This window comes from Apus apus, chromosome 10 (assembly GCF_020740795.1).
Source record: "Apus apus isolate bApuApu2 chromosome 10, bApuApu2.pri.cur, whole genome shotgun sequence".
Lineage (NCBI taxonomy): Eukaryota > Metazoa > Chordata > Aves > Apodiformes > Apodidae > Apus > Apus apus.
Window position 1 is genome coordinate 18,518,985 of NC_067291.1, and position 17,305 is coordinate 18,536,289.

Consider the following 17,305-nt stretch of genomic DNA (forward strand, 5'->3'; position numbering starts at 1 on the left):
TTCTTCAAGCTCTTCTCAGCAGCCACAAATACTAGTTGTTTTGGTGGTGTGGTTTTTGTTTTCCTTTTCCCAGTGTGAAGGAACACTTCTGTAATTCCTAAGATTGTTGCTTTGGGACTTCATTTCCACACAAAAAAGCCTCACGCCAATATTGAACAACTGTGATAAAACTGGCAGCGCATTTAAGCGCTCAACAGCCTTAATCATTATTTTTACTGTGTTTTGAATACTCAAAACATTAATTATTCAGCTTTGCCATCATGTGCATTTTAAATGTATAGTTGTGGATGTTTTCAGTCAGCAAAAGGTAAAAGTCTAAAACCTCTGTCAGAGGTGACCAGACACCCTAGGGAACTGCCCAGCACAGGCAGCAAGCAGCAAACACCTGAGGTTGATGAACAGATGTTCTCCCTTTCCCCAGCTCCAGGCTACAGGGCATAAAGTTTGTCCCAGGCCAAAACACAACAGAGAGTCCAAACCCTCTGTAAGATGGAGCTCCTTTTACCTGGACTCCCCCAAGCTGCTTTACCTTCACTGCTGTGCCTTCGCTGTGCGAAAAGGTACGGACCGAGGCAGACAACATGAGGAGCTCTGATTGCAAATAAAAAATCTTTATTGCATCTTAGAAGCAAGTCTTAAAAAAAAAAAAAAAAAAAAAAAAGAGAGAGAAAAAAAGAAAAGAAGAAAAAAAATGATTTTTTTTTCCATGCACTGAATCACTGAATTCATCCAAGTACCTACATCCTTGGGACTGTCACCAAAAAATGATGAACATTATAAGACATTGACTCTACACTAGATGCAGTTCATATTCCATACACGTGTAAACAATGGTTATTTCTTCTACTGGAATAGCAATTACTCCATAAGATCCCTTCAAACATGGCAACAACCAGTTTTTTCTCCATTCCTTCACTAGTCTCCACTTCCCAAAGAGTAGGCAAAGTGGAACTGAGAGCAGTAAGACGAAATGGTGCTGGAGGATACGATAGAAAAATAGACTGTTCGCTGGTTTTTATTTTTTGTTTCTTGAGTGAGATATTTACAGGTAGGTAGGTCCAACAGGTCATCTGCTTCCATGACAAGGTCCATTCACTAAGTCTCAGGGTTCCCTTTCTGGCTTTAAGGCACTTTGTTTTTTTTCTCTTACCTTGCAAGGTGTTAATTCATAGGGATCACACTTTCCTTGTATTCAGCCTCCCCGTCCCCAGTTCCTCTTAGAATACCAGAGAAATTCCTAAGCTTACTGAAGTAATTCCAAAAAATGTTAAAGAAATTTGGGGAAAAAAAGATTCATGAAAAAATCTTTTAGAAAGTAATCTTTGGAGATCATTTACTGCAAGTCTGATGTACACTACCTTATCAGTGAGAAGATGCAATACATTCCTAATATATATATATATATTTACACACACATATATATATATATAAAATATTAAAATGACTAACAGATATTCAAGGAAAGGTCAAAAACCTAAAACAATGGATATTAAATAAATTAACAGTCTAGCAGATACAGAAAAAAAAATAATCCCAAACAAAACTAGTAATCAAATGTAGTAATTGCTCCCATTAACATCACATAATCGACTGAACAAAATCAATGCAATCAGGTGCAGAACACTCAGTACAGAAGATTTTTCGAGTTCTCATTAGGGGTCTCTAATTGTTCCTTGTGTGCTGTCACTTTGCTGCAAGGGATTGGCATTCCCCATCCTCTTTCCCTCCCTCAGGATACTCTGGAATTTCTTGGTCATGTTGTCTCAGTTCTAGACAGAACAGCGGCTGAGGATAATACCCAGAACCCACCACGGATACTTAAAGCATTATGTCCAGATGGACCAAAGAGACAAGACAAATTTCTAGACAGACTGATGGGACAGCAGGTTGTGCTCACTTGCTTCCCTCCCTTGGAGTTGCCTGGCCAAAATAAGTGGAAGTGTATTTTTAAAGGAAAATAATCAGCCATTTGGGAAAAAAAAGAAACCAAAAACAACAAAAGAACCTCCTGTGATGAACACCCTCGTCCTCACCAAACCAACTGGATTTGTTCTAATGCAGTGAAAAAAAAAAACAACCCAACAGCTCTCCTGACCAAAAGCAGCAGCATCTGTGCAGGGTCAGTCACCACAAAACGTTTAGATAAAGCCTTTTGTCACTTGACTTGCACGTTCAGGTCCCAATTTACAGAATTCCCAGCAACGAAGACAGCAATGGAAAAGGTAGGAAACAATCTTTTGTTCATAAGGAAATTCTAATTCAAGTCAGATTTCCGCTGATGGGTCAGAAAACTTTAACCAATTTTGTTGTTTGAAGGCAAATATTGATCACAGTTTTGTTCAAAACCAAAACCACAACAACAACAAAAACCGACGGCCTTGTTCTTGGCAAAACGAGCACTGTATAAGAAAACAATGATGATTTCTAAAATATATCCTGTGTGGTCTCTTAAAAGTGAATTATCAAAAAACATTTTCCCAAAAATAAATTAGATAATTAAAAAAAAAGTCTTTTCCAGCATAGCTGGACATTAGGCTGTCCTCACCGAGCCATTGGTATTGCTGCTTTTCCCAAAATTTGGGTCGTTTTTTTCAAACCATATTTCAGCCAGCTGTTGTGTGGACCCATAAGTTGAAGCTTTGGACCCCAAGCACATTTTATATTGTTTTGGATCAAGATTAGGGTCACAAAAAACAGGGTGATGGACATGGACTACTCCAATTTCTTGGCTTCGGAAAGTTTTTAAGCCAGCTTGAATGACTTTGTTAAATAGGTCTACGTCTTCAAGGCCCCAGCCTTGGATGGAGACATCAAAACCACCTGCTCGAATAAGATCACCTTTGTAAATACAGGTAATACCAAAGCCATAGTTCCTCCAGAAACCTGTTTTCTGGGTGAAGGCGAAATGATTGTCACTAGGAACTTTTCCACTATAAACAATCTTTGGATCGTACTGGCTAAAAATGATGGGGAAGTATACTTGTTGGCCCAAAACTGTATTGGCTCTACACCGCTGGAGGAATTCTGTGGTGAACACCAAGTCAACGTCGCAGAAGAAAAGTAGCGACTCATTCTGGAACTGGGAAGATCCGACTTCCAGAGCCAGAGCCCTGGAGAACTCCCCTGACACGGGTAAAACCTGCATGTCAGCCTTGGGGTACTTGGAGTGGTAATCTCTCATCAGCTCAATCTGCTTCGCTTTGTCAGGGTTGGAGTTGGAATTGAAAAGCAGGACAACCAGCTTGACGTTCTGGTTTGGAATGAGGCAAGTCTTCTCAAAATTCCCCATGAACCTTGCAAACATGTCAAAACGGCCAGAGAGAGGGATCAGGATATTGATCTTCTTGTCTTTGAGTTCCTTCCTCTCTACTTTTGATCGGCTGAGCTGGAAGGGAACAAACATCTTCAGCGAGTTGGAGAGGAAAGACAAGGATCCAGAATCCTGGTTGATTTTGCTGGCCAGCTCTTTGGCATCCATCTCTTCGTGCTCCATAAACTGGATCTTGCTGAAGGTCTGCTGCAAGTACGCGTGCCTCCTGACAGGGACAGTCATCTTCTTCCCCTTGTGCTTTTTGTACAGAAGCAGCAAGTCAAGAACATACTCTGCTCCGTACATGGGATTTACTCTGCGGTAGCCGTACTGTATTTCCTTGAAATCTATGATCCTCCCCCGGGTCTTAGCGTTGGCATTGATCATTTCCATGACCTGCATAACAATGTCATCCAACGCTTCACGCTGAGAAGAGTCCATTCCTCTCCGAGGGGGCTGCCCGTCGGCACCCGAATACAAATACTTGCCTGTGAGATACTCCCACTCCAAGATTTCTTCCCGGTGGCGGGGCTGGAATCGCATGAAGGAGGGTGGCATTCCCAGCTGCAGGTCATCCTTGTGGATTTCGGTGTTGCTGTATTTGCTCATCAGGACAATCTCCCGGTGCAGCTGCACAGTCCGGTGCCGCAGCTCCGCTATCTTGCGGCTCAACATGTAGCTGTGAAGCCTGTACTGGTACGGGGGGTTCTTGTTGGGGTGCAGCGTTATAGCTCTGTGGATTTTGCTGTTCCTCAGGTCTCGGATGTAGCCCTTCTTGTTCTGCTCATAATTTTCATAGAACAGCTGCTGCATCTAGAAGAGAAAAAGGAGAAGTCAGTGTCTGGCTGTACTTGTGAAACGTGGCCCACGCAGCCCCCGCCGGGAGAAAATTCCTCCTTGCTCGCGGGGCCAGAAGGCTTTCTGAGTAAGCTGTTCTTGGTTTCAGGCACAGGTTGTAGCAACAGCAGCTGCTATTCAAGGAAATTAAGAGGATTATTCATTGTAAACTGGTAAAAGAAACATCTACCATGGATGTGGGATTACTACAGCTCGTTGTAGAGATATCCCCAAACAACTGAGCACTAAGTAGATTGTAAGCTTTTTTTTTCTCACAACAATAAAGCACCACCAGGAAAAAAATAAGAATCAAGTGTTCACTACAAAACTCTCACTAGACTTGTGCCTCCTAAGGGCTTTAAAAATAGTATAAAGAACAAGAATAGAATAGAATAAAGAACAATAAACAAGGATGCCATATACCTAGTTAAGCAGGTATGCTGACACCTTTTCCATCACACCCAAATGCTGTTCAGGCATTAAAATTCCAGCTTGCTGGATGTTTTAGTCAGGATGCTGAACACCTCGTCCCAAAGGCTGCAATGCAAAGCTACTGTTCCCCTGTTATTTTAAAATGTCAAGAGAAAGTAAAATGCTCCAGGAATGCCTAGCAGCAGATCCAGAAGGCAGGTAACACAGGATGCATATGTAGGCTAGAATTAAAGCTTCCTTAGAGTGGAAATTGCCATTTTAAAGCAAGAAGATAGTAACTAAGATTAGAGTCAGAAGCCTTACAGAAAGCCACAAGTGAAGAAACACAGGCAAACCAGCTGCCCAGTTTTCAGTAGGTCAGGCTGCAGCTGATGTAGTGAAAGGCTTGTGGAAAATAAGCTGAAAATAAAATCCCAAGAGAAAAAAAACAAACCTCAAAGTTATATACTAAGGACATTTAAAAAGATCAGGAGCTGATTCAATGTTACAACACAAATGTCATCAACCTGCTGGAGGAGCGGACATGACAGCTTCATTCGAGATAGGATCCAATCTATGTTCTTGGCAGCAGAATTTGCTGTAGGTGATAGTCAATAAAGCACATGTAAAAAGGCTATCAAGAGCAGCAAAGAGCTAAAATCCAAGAGATGAAGAGAAGAGAGAATGGCTCAAATACGATGGCAATAAAGGGAGTGCTAAAAGGAAAATCACAGGCCCTGAAAGCCTCCCTGTCACAGACAGTGCGAGTGATGCTTCTACCAGCTGTTCAGACCCAGCAGAACACTGTTTTATTAGGCTTTCAGTTGCATTTTTCCCAGTAGTGCAGACAGACATGGACTCTAAGAGCTAAACTTCCACCTGGATTTAACTGCCACTCTCTCAGCACCCCAGAAGCGCTTGGTGCAGCCTGACACTCGGGAGATCCCTGCTGAGCAAGCTGCATCTCCCTGGAACAGCTCACGGGGGTTTTAATTGGAACAAACATCGTTCATTTCACAGGAGGGAGGGAGGAATTTCAGCCTGACTGAGAAAGAAAGGACATTTCAATCTCCCACCCCTTCTCTTTCCCCTGCTTGAGTTCACCTTCTCCCCGGCTCTCTCCAGGTGGCTCCTGCTGTGTCCATGCTGCTGTGAGTGACTCAGGCCAGAAGCTGCCTCTTGCTAGAGATCCCACACAGCAACGTGGCCAACGGAGACATCCTGGCCATGGCCTCTTGGGACAGCACTGAGGAGCTGCCTGTCAAGATGTATATCCCTTCAGAAGCCATGCAAGACTTCAAAGAGTGCCATGGGCAGAGGTTAGCTGGTCTAATCCTGTGCTCTGCAGAGTTATCCGAACGGAATGAACCACATGCTTTCCTGAGAAGAATGTTTTTCCACTCACCCAAGGGCTGTTCTTTGTATCCCTGTATTGTTTCCTCTACTAATAACGCTTTCTTTTTCGTCCACTTTGAACCTCACTGCTTCTGTTAAGGGCTCTAGGAGACCTCAAATCACAGCCCTGGAAGCACAATTTATTACAATGGAAACCTCTCACAGGAAGAACAAAACCAGTCCAACACTGCAGGACCCGCAAGACTATTTTTACTGACTGCACTGATCTATCTTCTTCAACACCACATGTATATAGAACTAGAAGTATTAAATGCATATGGTAACAGGCTGGAGATTTCACTGGCATTATCATTACAAGACACCTACAGGCACAGGCTTTCCCAAGAGGATTGTGACATTAGGTAAAAATTCGTAAATCATGTCATTAGGCAACTATTGTTTACAGGAAAATTGACAATAAGACTTAGTTTTAGATCTTGTTCTGAATTTGTAAGAAAACAAAGTCCAGACCATGCAGCCTGAATGCATTCATTCCAAATCTGCCATCTAGGGCATCCTGAATTATCTACAGAAGGAAACCATGAGAAGCAAACAGGCTTTCAGATTACACAACAAAGTTTTAATAGAATACTGATGGGTAGATAAACGTCACAAAACTTCCCAATGGAACTAAAGATACGAACTCCTAGCAAATGGCCCTAAATAAAATTAACAAGTATTTTAAAGCTCTGACTTGCCTTGCAGGAGTAACCTCTTGGCTAGGCTGGTTAAGTTCTGAACTTTTAATAGTACTTCTTGCCTCTCCCAGGAACTAGCTACCTTGAAACACTGAACAGAAAACAGAACTTAGCTCAGCAAGTCTTTACTGGTGCTCCTACACCAAGCAATTCATAACTGAAACATCCACTAACGGCCACCTCACTCAACCCAAAAAAGGTGACAACTGTAACACACCCTGTGTTGCAGCCAACCCTGCTGTGCAGCTCAGGAGAAGCACCAGAGCAGCCAGGCTTTTCTAGAACCCTGTTTTTCAGAAGAATGCCTGGCAAGGCTGGACTTCCATTGTTTTTCCTAAGAAGTCTACCCCTCTCCTATTCCAGCATCCTTCCTGTCTCCTTATTCAGCAGCAGGCAAAGGTGTGGGACATTGAGCATCCCACAGCCCTCATCTCCCACCCTGGAAACAAGGTACATCCTGCACTGCTAGGAAACACACAGAAGGGTACTGGAAGAGGTTAAACAATTCAGAGAGTATAACGAATTACAAACAATTTTTGTGCTGTAAAAGAAGTCCAAGTGGCCAGCAGCCAACAGAGCATTTTAACCTTTCCTGGGCTAAGGCACTGCTGGACACTGACCCCATCCTGCAGAAGCACTACTCTGCCCACAGACTCTCCTTCACAATAAGGAGCCCCACCTGGATTTTGTTTCCTCAGCCACATCTACAAAACCTGAAAGAAACAAGCACTTCCCTCCATACAGCTTGACAGCTCCACCAAAATGAATCAATTTAAATCATGAAGGCAGCACTAGTCCTTGGCATTGGGTTTGATCACTAACAAAGTCTGACTACCAGCCAGCACTGCTAACACAGTTTCCACCCCATTTGGGTCCAGAACACTATGCTGACTTACATCTATTAGCACATACAGGGTTTCAACTCTACACCACGCTGTAAAGCCATAAGGAAGATGAAAAAAATCATGATTACCTCTTGTGTACAGAGGTAATCTGTACAGAGATTGGTGGGGTGGGAGAAGACAACACAGAAATTAATTTGTCATTTTCCTCTGTAATTTATTTGCTCCTCCCACGTAGGAGCCATTTGACTCAGACACAGGGAGATTAGGTGCAACCTTCCCCGTGCCTCTTACCAGAATCTTGCAGTTGAACTCTTGCAAACTCTTCTTTTAGTGAAACAGGTTTCTCTAGGATTCTTTTTCAAAAAAAAGAACCTTTCATGGATATTAATTTTGCAATGATTATATTCTAAGCATGCTTTATTCTAGTGCAGAGCACTGAGAGCGTAGGGATACAAAGAAGAGCTACTCTTTATTGACCACTATTTACTCTAGACCTGTTGAAGCCTTAAAAACCCTAATGTTCCCCAAACCATTAGAGACTGAATGTTTAAACTGTGGTACAGCTGTTGTGGGCACTACTGGCTTGTGTCCAAAAGACCAACTGAAAGGATAGAGTGTTATGTTCTTCGTTTTAAATGAAGAAGTCTTTTGCAGGCCAAAAAAAGTGTACTGGAGAAAATGGACTTTAAAAATAAGACCAGTTTATGCAGAACCTGGCCTGCAGCCACAGATTAGCCCCCAAGGGCTTTCTCTCACAGCTCCAGATTGTGCTCCCACAGCCCAGAAAACGCAGCCTCACAAGTCTCATGAAAAGCAATCATGGACAAGACATGTTGCATGGCAGGCTTCGAAAGGCCCAAGATGTGCTTTAAATACAAAGCCTGACTAATTGAAAGCTTGAAAGATGGGTAATGTCACCTAGTACAGCAGCACCTAGCTTGGGAGGAGATCAGCACATAAGTCCCTCTCAGCAGCTGGAGCGGAGCTGTTCTCCTTAGGGAGTAGCGTGGATGCTGGGACAGTCCCTACCCTGCCCCACAGCTCTGCTAACTCCATCTCCTCCTCACTCCTCCTGCCAGAGGTGCAGCTGTGGGGGTACAAAGGGGCAGTTCCTCTTCGTTGGCTGAAGTCAAATGAAAGATGTTTTGCACCCACACCCAAGTAACTGCATGAAATAAGTGTAGCTGCACTAACAGCTTTGCCACTTTGGAGTCACTCACCAAAAGAGATCGCTAGTCTTCTGTTTTTTTGACTCACCAGTATAGCTAAATGGATGAAGCATTCTGCATGCAGTCCACTAGGAGCAGAGGGTCTTTGTTTACTGCTGACTTGCCTGTGGTGGAAGGAGAGACTGTAGTGGATCTCCCTGGATACAGCTGTGTTTTCGGATTTCTTATTAATGATGGGCTTTCCATTTTAAATCCCGATGCTCTCTGTGACCCACAGCTAACCACTGACATGACTGGAGTCACTCCTGGGAAGAGTTACTATGGTGGAGACAAACACAGGGAAATGATGGATAAACATTCATTTCCAGTGAACTTGCCCACTCGTTCATCCCTGTAACCTCCCCAGTTGCCACTACAGGAAAGGAAGCAGGAAACACCACTCAGCGCTGGGAGATCAGCCTTCCCTCTCAGTTGACAAGTGAAGCCCTGAGCTCTGGAGCACAATTAAATGTGATCCCTCAGACAAGTTACTTCTCACACAAATTTCACCACATACTACTAGTTTGCATTTGCTTTGTTTCATAAACTGAAGAGGGGTAAGAAAATCAGCTGGACATCCTGAGCAGCCAGCATTCAAAATTTCCATGGCTGGAGAAGCAGAGGCAGATCCAGCTGTGATAGAGTGTGAGCTCTGAGAGCAGGAGCCCCAGGCATGCTCTGAAGCAAGAAGCTGATTTTGTACAACACAACTGCCTCTTCTTAACACAATACTAAGTGAACCAGTGCCTGTCCCACTCCAGAGCCTCGTGGTGCCTTCTGCACTGCTCTCCTCTCCACAGTATTTCAGAGAGGAAGCCAAGTATCTAAGGCAAGTTTCAAGCACAGCAAACTCAAGGTCACTGAATTCCCAAGGAATCAGTAAATTAGGAGAGTTACTGCTGGAGTTCAATCTTTTGTTAACAATACCAAGTAGCTGCTTAATTAAACAACTGTCCTTCTCCCAATCCTTTCTTCTTTAAACAAGTAGAAGAGCTTAAAAATTACTCATTAATTTATAGTTTCTCAAACCAAGTAGCCTTTAAAGTACTCCCAGCTTGGCAACAAAAAGAAGAAAGCCTGCAAAAATGAATGTGCCTTTGAAACTGGCATCAAGTACTTCACCTCGACCTTGAGCTTGACAATCTCATTACCCAAGACCTACTGATGGGAGCAATCCACAGCACTTGGGAACTAACTGAGCAATGAAGCAGAGGAGACCCTCCCTGTGCCTGGCCCTGCGTTAAACTGAGCTTCATCCTCCTGGTCTAAACAAGGATACAGGGTCCTAGTCTCATAGTCATGAAGTGAGGATTCCTTCCTCAGGTCCCCCCTATTGTGGGTAAGGGGGACAAGTTGAATCAGACCTGCGGTGTAAAGAGAAAGAAGACTACTGCAATCACAGAACACTCTCAAAAGAAGATTGCTGCTCATTTAGTGAACCATCCTTCCCCTCGGGTGTTATCTGACACACAAGGTGCCACTGTGCACTCTGTAAAGCCTGGAGCTGCTTTTCTAGAGACACAGGTTTATGTTTTTAAAGCCTAAACCAGAATATAACCTAAAAGCATTTGGTACCTCAGGAGTAACCAGATAAAATAGGGTTTTAAGATATTTAGACTTAACTCTGCTAACCTTAGTAGAGCTGGATGCAATTGCAGAGTCTTCTTTCACAAGGTTCTGATTTAACAGAAATAAAAACAAAACACCACTAAATATTAACAAATATCCTATGCTACAGCTGTTAAACAAGCAGGACATCAGAGGTGCTAATGACTAATTATCATTGCTATTGCTTGAGAAAATGTGCTCAAAATTTGTTTCTAGCATAATTTCCAAATTACAAGTCCTGGTGCAAACTGCTGTTCCGCACATGGCTCTCCCTTGCTCAAGCTAAGGCTCTGACCCACAGGGCAAATGATTCAGCTCTCCCTCTCCAGCAGAGAGGCACTGCCTCTGTCCCAGAGCCAAACAAAACCAGGACCGCAGGGACTCGCTGCTGATTTCTTCATTTAAAGGCCAGACTGGGGGATGATGCCAAATTACTTGCCCACCAAATATACCATGTCTCGGGATTTCTTTGCCTTGTTGTCAACTCCACACTCGCAGCCTCTGCAGCACAGGCAGAGTGCAAGAAAAAAAGTGGGTTTTCATTAGGAATTTCAGCAGGCCCATGAAAGAAAGAGCCGCAGCCTTGGAAGTATCTGCTCTTTCTCATGCAGAGCATTAAGATTTCAGAGGAGCAGCACATGACCCTTGGAGGGCAGTTTCTTGGAGATGATGAGCAGAAAGCTTCTGACACCCTGGCAGATATTTTTTTGGATGCTGGAAAGAGTTAGAGGGATGTGGTCTCCTCTGAGAAGAGACTACAGAAGAAAAGACCTCCTCTGGACTGCTGTGTGATTTTCCACCATATGTTTTCAAGAGGCAATAATGTAATCATTTAGAAATACTTTTGTCCATGGAATTAAAAGATTCCTATTTGGGAGCTACCAGTGGTTTTGTAGGAGTTGTAAGCCATTATGGATGATGAGCCTTTTTGGTCCCAAAACACTTGGCAAGGCCACCACAAGTTGCTGCCTACTGGGGGGTCCAGAAGAAACCCTCTACTTGGAGAAACTTCAGCTACAGCCTAGGCATCCATGCATCATCTCAACACCAGTCCAACGTCAGAAATAAAGCTGGAGCAGAGCAGCCTTTCTGCCAGACTGGCTGGGGACAGCAGTGATTTTGTAGCACACACCAGATCAACATCTCCAGGTGTCTGCCAACACCAGGTTCTGCAAGAACACTGGGGGAAGGAATGGCCCCCATGAATCTGGCTGCAGGATCCAACCCCCTCAGCCTTGCCCACATCACCAGCACAGCTTTCTTTTGATGCAAGATGTTTCAGGAACCCCCAGCTCTGAGTAGGTACATGGTGCCCTACATGGAGACAATGTGACAGGAACAGGTCTGGGCTGAAGGACAGTCCTGAAGCCGTCACATCAGCACAAAAGCTCTAAATCTCTCTGAGCCTACACAAGAGATTACTGTGACTTTAATTAGACAGAGATTTGGACTCACAATAGCTACTGCTGCAGTTCTTCCCTGGGTGTAAAAGGCTGGGGGTGTATTTTTAAAAATGATTCGTTTTCAAGACTTTTGGCACTTCCAGATTCAGCAGCACCATGTTAGATGAGGAGCTACAGAGCTCCTTTCTTTATGGCAACAGGCCACGCTTGCTGTTTCTGATCCCTTGTGAAGACTCATGGCAGGAACAGATCTTTTGGAAAGGAGTGGGAAGGGAGCTGGGAATGCTGAACAAAATCTCCAAGCCAAGGCCAACTGCTGAACTGCCTGTGTTCAGAACTGCAGCCCTTTGACCCTGCGGTGCCAGAACAGCCTCAAAGTGACAGAACATCTTTCATAACTGCATTTAAAAATCTGTCTGCTTTATGCCTTCCTAACAACCGATGGTAAAACCACTTCTCTGCCAGCAGCATCAGTACTAGCTAATGAAAATTGACAGAGAACTGGGAACGTATCAGGTTTCTGATTTCTCTGCTAAGGAGCCTCCTCCCAGCTGCCATAACAGCCACTCCCATGGGTGCTGCTGTGTTGTGCCTCTGCCAGGCAAGCAGCTGGAGAAAGGGCTGTTGTTTCCTGGACACACTCTTGAAACCTTAATCCCTGCCAAACTGGTGGTGACCTACCCCTAGGAGGTGGCACCACCTCATGCTGGTGAGGATGTCTGAAACACAGAGGAAGCCAGCATTTAAACAAACTGAGAGTGGGCTCATTCCATCCAGTTGGCCTTGCTGGATCCACATGGACACGCTCGATCAACGCTTGGCTCTGCTCATGTCTCACCAGTGTCGCCTGGATTGCAGCAGCACAAAGGACAAGGTGTTGTGTTAACCAGGTGGCACAGCCACCTCTCCTCCAGGCCTGGGTTTTAACGAGTGCTCCTTAACTGCTTTTTCCAGGGTCATGCTGAAGACATCCAGTACTCGAGGTGACGTGGAGCTCCTTACGAACTCCCGCAGAACTGGTGCCCAACACGGGTGTCACGTTTGTGACACAGGCAGATGGTTTCACTGCTCCTCCTTCACCAGCCAGCGAGCTCAGATCGGTTCTTCATCTTCAATCTGGTTTTCAGCCAGAGCCACCATTTCTGGAGCTGGTTTGAAAACTGTCTACAAGGGCCTGGACTCAATCACCAGCTTGTTTCACACGGGGAGCAGAGCAGGGTGACAGCTTCCAGGGTTGACTGAAGCTGCACAGCATTGTTCTGAAGCGTGCGTTTTAAAACGCGTGCACATTTCTTCTTTTTTTTTGCCAAAAGAATAGTTGAATAATTGCTCAGAGGAGGGGAGGGAAGTAAAGCCACAAACCCTTGTTTTATGTGGAGAAGCCACATGTTTCAGTCAGCCCATGAGGATCCTACAGCTGAGCCCTGGCCCTGGGATAAGGCAGCTTTAGAAGGCTGTGCTGGTGAAGAGCATCGTTGCGAAAGCGCTTTCCTTGCGCTTGTATCATCACCACGCACAACTTAAAAGCCTGCCCACTATTCTGTGCTGAGCATTAAAAGAAAAATCTGCCCTTTGTCTCATTGCTGGGAAACATATGTACACCGTCCAGGGTGGACGTGGCACTGCCAAAACCATACAAGGTCTCTGCCTCAAAGAGTTCTGCCATCTAAAATACGTGCAGTACTGAGCAGTTTGAGCATAAAAGATACAGCTCCGTGATCAGTGGGGGGATCAGCAAAGGAAGTTTGCCCATTCAGGGAGCTGATGATTTCTCAAGATTTGACTTTCATGTCCTGTACAACAAAAGCCCCACAAATTGTGAATTAATAGCTCTAACTACAAAGGTCAGCCATTTTTATTACTTGCTTCACTGAAGCACAAGGGATAATATATTTTAAAATATGACACTTTTTAGAAGAATGTAGCAAGATGCTAATGCAACCTGGAGTCTCACTTGGACAGTGTTTGCAGGGTGAATGCAAATTAAATACCCCAGAAAGAAGAGAAAGGCAGTGAAAGAAGGGAAAAGCACGGCTGCCCAAGCACAGCAGCTTTGGGATCAGCCTGTTCCTCTGCAGTTTCATGTACGTTCTGAACTAGAAGAAAGGCAACATCTTTCTAAGCAGCCACAGCTCTGATTGTCCTCCTGTCAGTGGAACAACTTTCTCATTATTAAAATGAGCTGTCAGGCAGACTGGCATTTCCCTCCTCGCGGTGTCCAAGTTAGCCCGTTCGTTCAAATATGGTTAAAGATTTCACATAGTGTTGCTGGCTAACTGTATATGGTCTGAGGTTTTCTGGAAGTTTGCTGTCTGGCACAGTTTGGAAAAGAAACAAGCAGCGTAACTCTGCAGAGCTCTGTAACCAACTGCCTCTTGCATTACACATGGTCTGTCAAACCAAGGGGCTCACCTCCGAGCGGGTGTGTTTAAGCTTCACTGATCTACTCCATCCATCATCTAGCTTTGACAAGAAGAAAATTCAACTGCTGCTTTTGTAATGCCCTAAACTAAAGCTGGAGATGTGGATACGATAAACCCAGTTCTGCTGAATGTAAATGCATCAGCCACCACTAGAAATGTAATGGAGAAAAATAAATTAGACACTGCCTCAAATATTCTCAAGCTTGGTGAAGGATTTGCTGTTCACACACCCCACCAAACTCCCCTTTGAACATGAGCCATGCACACATGAAGAGCTTTTTGGTCCCTCTGCTTCTAACCTGGAGGACCCTTTGTTCTGCTGGTTGTGACTGAGCTGCTGCAGGTGAAGGTCTGGGAGAGCAGACTTGGCTCCAGAACTTGTGCCCGTTACCTGCACCCACTGCTGCTTGGTCCCTCCATCCCTCCGGCAGCCTGCAAGCCCCTGCCTGCACTCCACCTTCTCCTCCCTCCCCTTTTGAAGGTTGAAGCCCCACTGGATTTGGAAATCGGGCCGCTTGGAGGAATTTTAGTATTTTCATTAGTGACTTTCCCTTACCCCATCAACACTTCTCACTCATCTGGGAGACGGGCAGCAGGAGGAGCAGGGAAACATGGAGAACTTCTGGGTGGGTTTGCCCACTAGGTCAAAGTCTCATTGCTTCAGGAAACCTTATGGCTGCTTGATGCTGCTGAGAAAGGCAGGAGGGAGGAGAAGCCCTTGCTGAGAATGCAGAAGCAGCTTTAGCCAACACATGGAGAAGGATGGTGGAGTTAGCAGCTTCACTCACCAGACAGCGATGCCTTGTCTTCTTATGACCCATTTTTAGTTGCTGATTGAGGACATTTCAGGGATTTGACTCATGAATAGCAAATGACTTATGCTGGGTTGCCAAAAAGCCTTCTCCTTGCTGCAGGAAAGCAGGGCTCCTTTGAAGTAGCTCCTGAACCAAGACAATTTACAGCCTGACAGCTTAAAGCTGCATTGAGATGGGCACTCGTTTCCTTGGGGCGTTATAAATCGCCGCGGTTCAGACGCAGACGGGCCACCAGCCCGGGAGGGCAGGGTGCATGGATGGGGACTGTGTTCTTCTCCTGTCCCACGAAGGCACGTCCACGAGGGAGCCAGAGCCCTTCAATGGGGCTTTCAGAGGGACACACAGGACTACTTTCTGCTGCATTTTCCTTAGTACTCTTCTGAGATATACTTGTATCATCTGAACTGCAGGTTGTTCCCGAGTGCAGTGCGGTTTTGAGCTGGAGCTAATACGGGCTCTGACGTGAACCCGATGGGCAAAGAGGTGAGCTCCCAGCTCCCAGCCAAAAGCAGGCTGTAAAGCAGCTACTGAGGGCATGTTTTTGCAAGCAGGCTCAGCTGGTGGCAAAGGGACATATTCCCCATTGCTGGTTCAACCCCTGGGGTAGTGAAGTGTGTCAGAAAGGCAGGTGGGCACTGACACACCTATAAGCGTCTTAAAATAGCAGTACCTTTCAACACAGCTCATCTGGCAGGGCCAAGGACACCTGTGAAGGACATACTCCATAGCAACAACCAGATTTGGGATGCCAAACCCAGCATTATCAGTATTTTTCTCTAAATCCTCCAGAAGGAGCTATGCTTGTACCCCAGGAGTCTCAGCCCCTCATCCCTCATTTCATGGCTGTTTTGCCCATCGCTGTTGGGTCTTTTTCAAAGTAAAGAGCCAGCAGGGCAGGGTGCTGGACCATCCTTCCAGCAAGCCCTGCCTCTGCTGCCTTTGCCTTGCCTTGATGTGAACACCAAAGTCAAATACAATCCACCCACCCGAAACAGATGTTAGAAACCTGTCTCTCTTCAGCTGTCCTCTGAGGTCTGGCCTCCTGTCAAACACCCGAAGGGATAGTTTTCTTTTTTATTTTTAAGGCAATTATAATATATTCAAAGGCTTTTTTTTTTTTTTTTCCTGTTTGGAGAAAGCAAATCTACACCTGGCCCAGAACTGCTTCAATACACACCAATGAATAACAATCCTCTCCCTCTGAGGGAAGTTTGACCTCTTGACTTGTAAAATAGTTGCTTTCCACCTGCACAGAAATATTCACAGCTAATTCATTAGTGCCACAGGAACACAGGTGACAAACCCAGCCACATCTATTCGGTGTGCCACCTTTTCATTCAGCAAACTGCCAAAGGAGAACTTCTATTTTTCCCCTCTGGTATTACCTTTGTTTGTACAAGTATTTAAGTCAGAAGAATACAGAGCTGATCTCCTGGGCATTTTGCTCTCCATGGAAACAGTGCATCATTATGATCTTTCCCACAGATAAAAAAGACAGGAGCAAAGGACAGGCAAAGAGAGAGTGAGAGAGTGGAAAGGAGAAGGCAGAAACGCAGACCAAAAGAGACAAGCTTGCAGCATCACCGTGTTGCCTTATACTTTTTAAGCAAGATGCTCCTTTTGGGTACTTAATGTCCTAAAAAAACCCTGACATGTAACAGCAGTCTGTGTTGTGCAAAGATGAAAGATGGAAAGCATTATGCTAACCTTCAAAGATAGCTCGGAGGCGTGGTGCATCACAGGCTGTTCAGCATTAGCATCATCTAGAAGAGCACTGAAAAATGCATTGCAGGATATTGAAGAAATCTATATCCGGATATTAAAGCTAGTATTGGGTAAACTGCTAGGAGTGGCTATCACAGTAGGGTCAGACCACAAGCTCAATGAAGTCTAGGAAATAAAGCACCATAACTAATTGGAAGCACATTAAAAGAAATCACATACAAGCTCCACTAAATCCATCAACTCAGAAAGGATCCTTTGCCTTACACAACACGTCGTATCGCTTGTTGCTCTGTGCTGATTTTGAACAAAAGTTCTGCCTGCTCTTGAGGTCTGGGATTTCATACCTGGGAGGATTTCTAAGAAAAAATTTTTATGGCTGGAACCAAAGCAACGTGGCCTGAACCTGAAGACCTGAGACACCGGGTGCCCTCCCGCTGCTGCCTTCCCATGACACCAAGCACTGTCCTCTTGGGCAGCAGGGAGGAGTGTCCAGGTTTTGTGACCCACTAGCAGAGCAACAACATCATCTTAGCAGATGTAGTGTGTCATTTTTAATGAGTCAAGAAGTGGGCCAAAGCAAGTCTTCCTGGGCTTCTTGAAGCTTGACTTTTTTCTGTGGTGAAGCCC

At 44.9% G+C, this 17,305-nt stretch overlaps 1 protein-coding gene across 2 annotated transcripts in view; it reads right to left on the bottom strand.

Moving 5' to 3' along the window:
• Window positions 1-590: 590 nt before the first annotated feature.
• CHSY1 (chondroitin sulfate synthase 1) overlaps window positions 591-17,305 on the bottom strand; it is a 78,234-nt gene continuing 61,519 nt past the window's right edge. For both annotated transcript variants that reach the window (XM_051628589.1, XM_051628588.1), the window contains exon 3: window positions 591-4,123. In XM_051628589.1, the coding sequence (XP_051484549.1) occupies window positions 2,531-4,123 (1,593 nt within the window). In that variant the 3' untranslated portion in view covers window positions 591-2,530. The remainder of the gene's footprint in view (window positions 4,124-17,305) is intronic.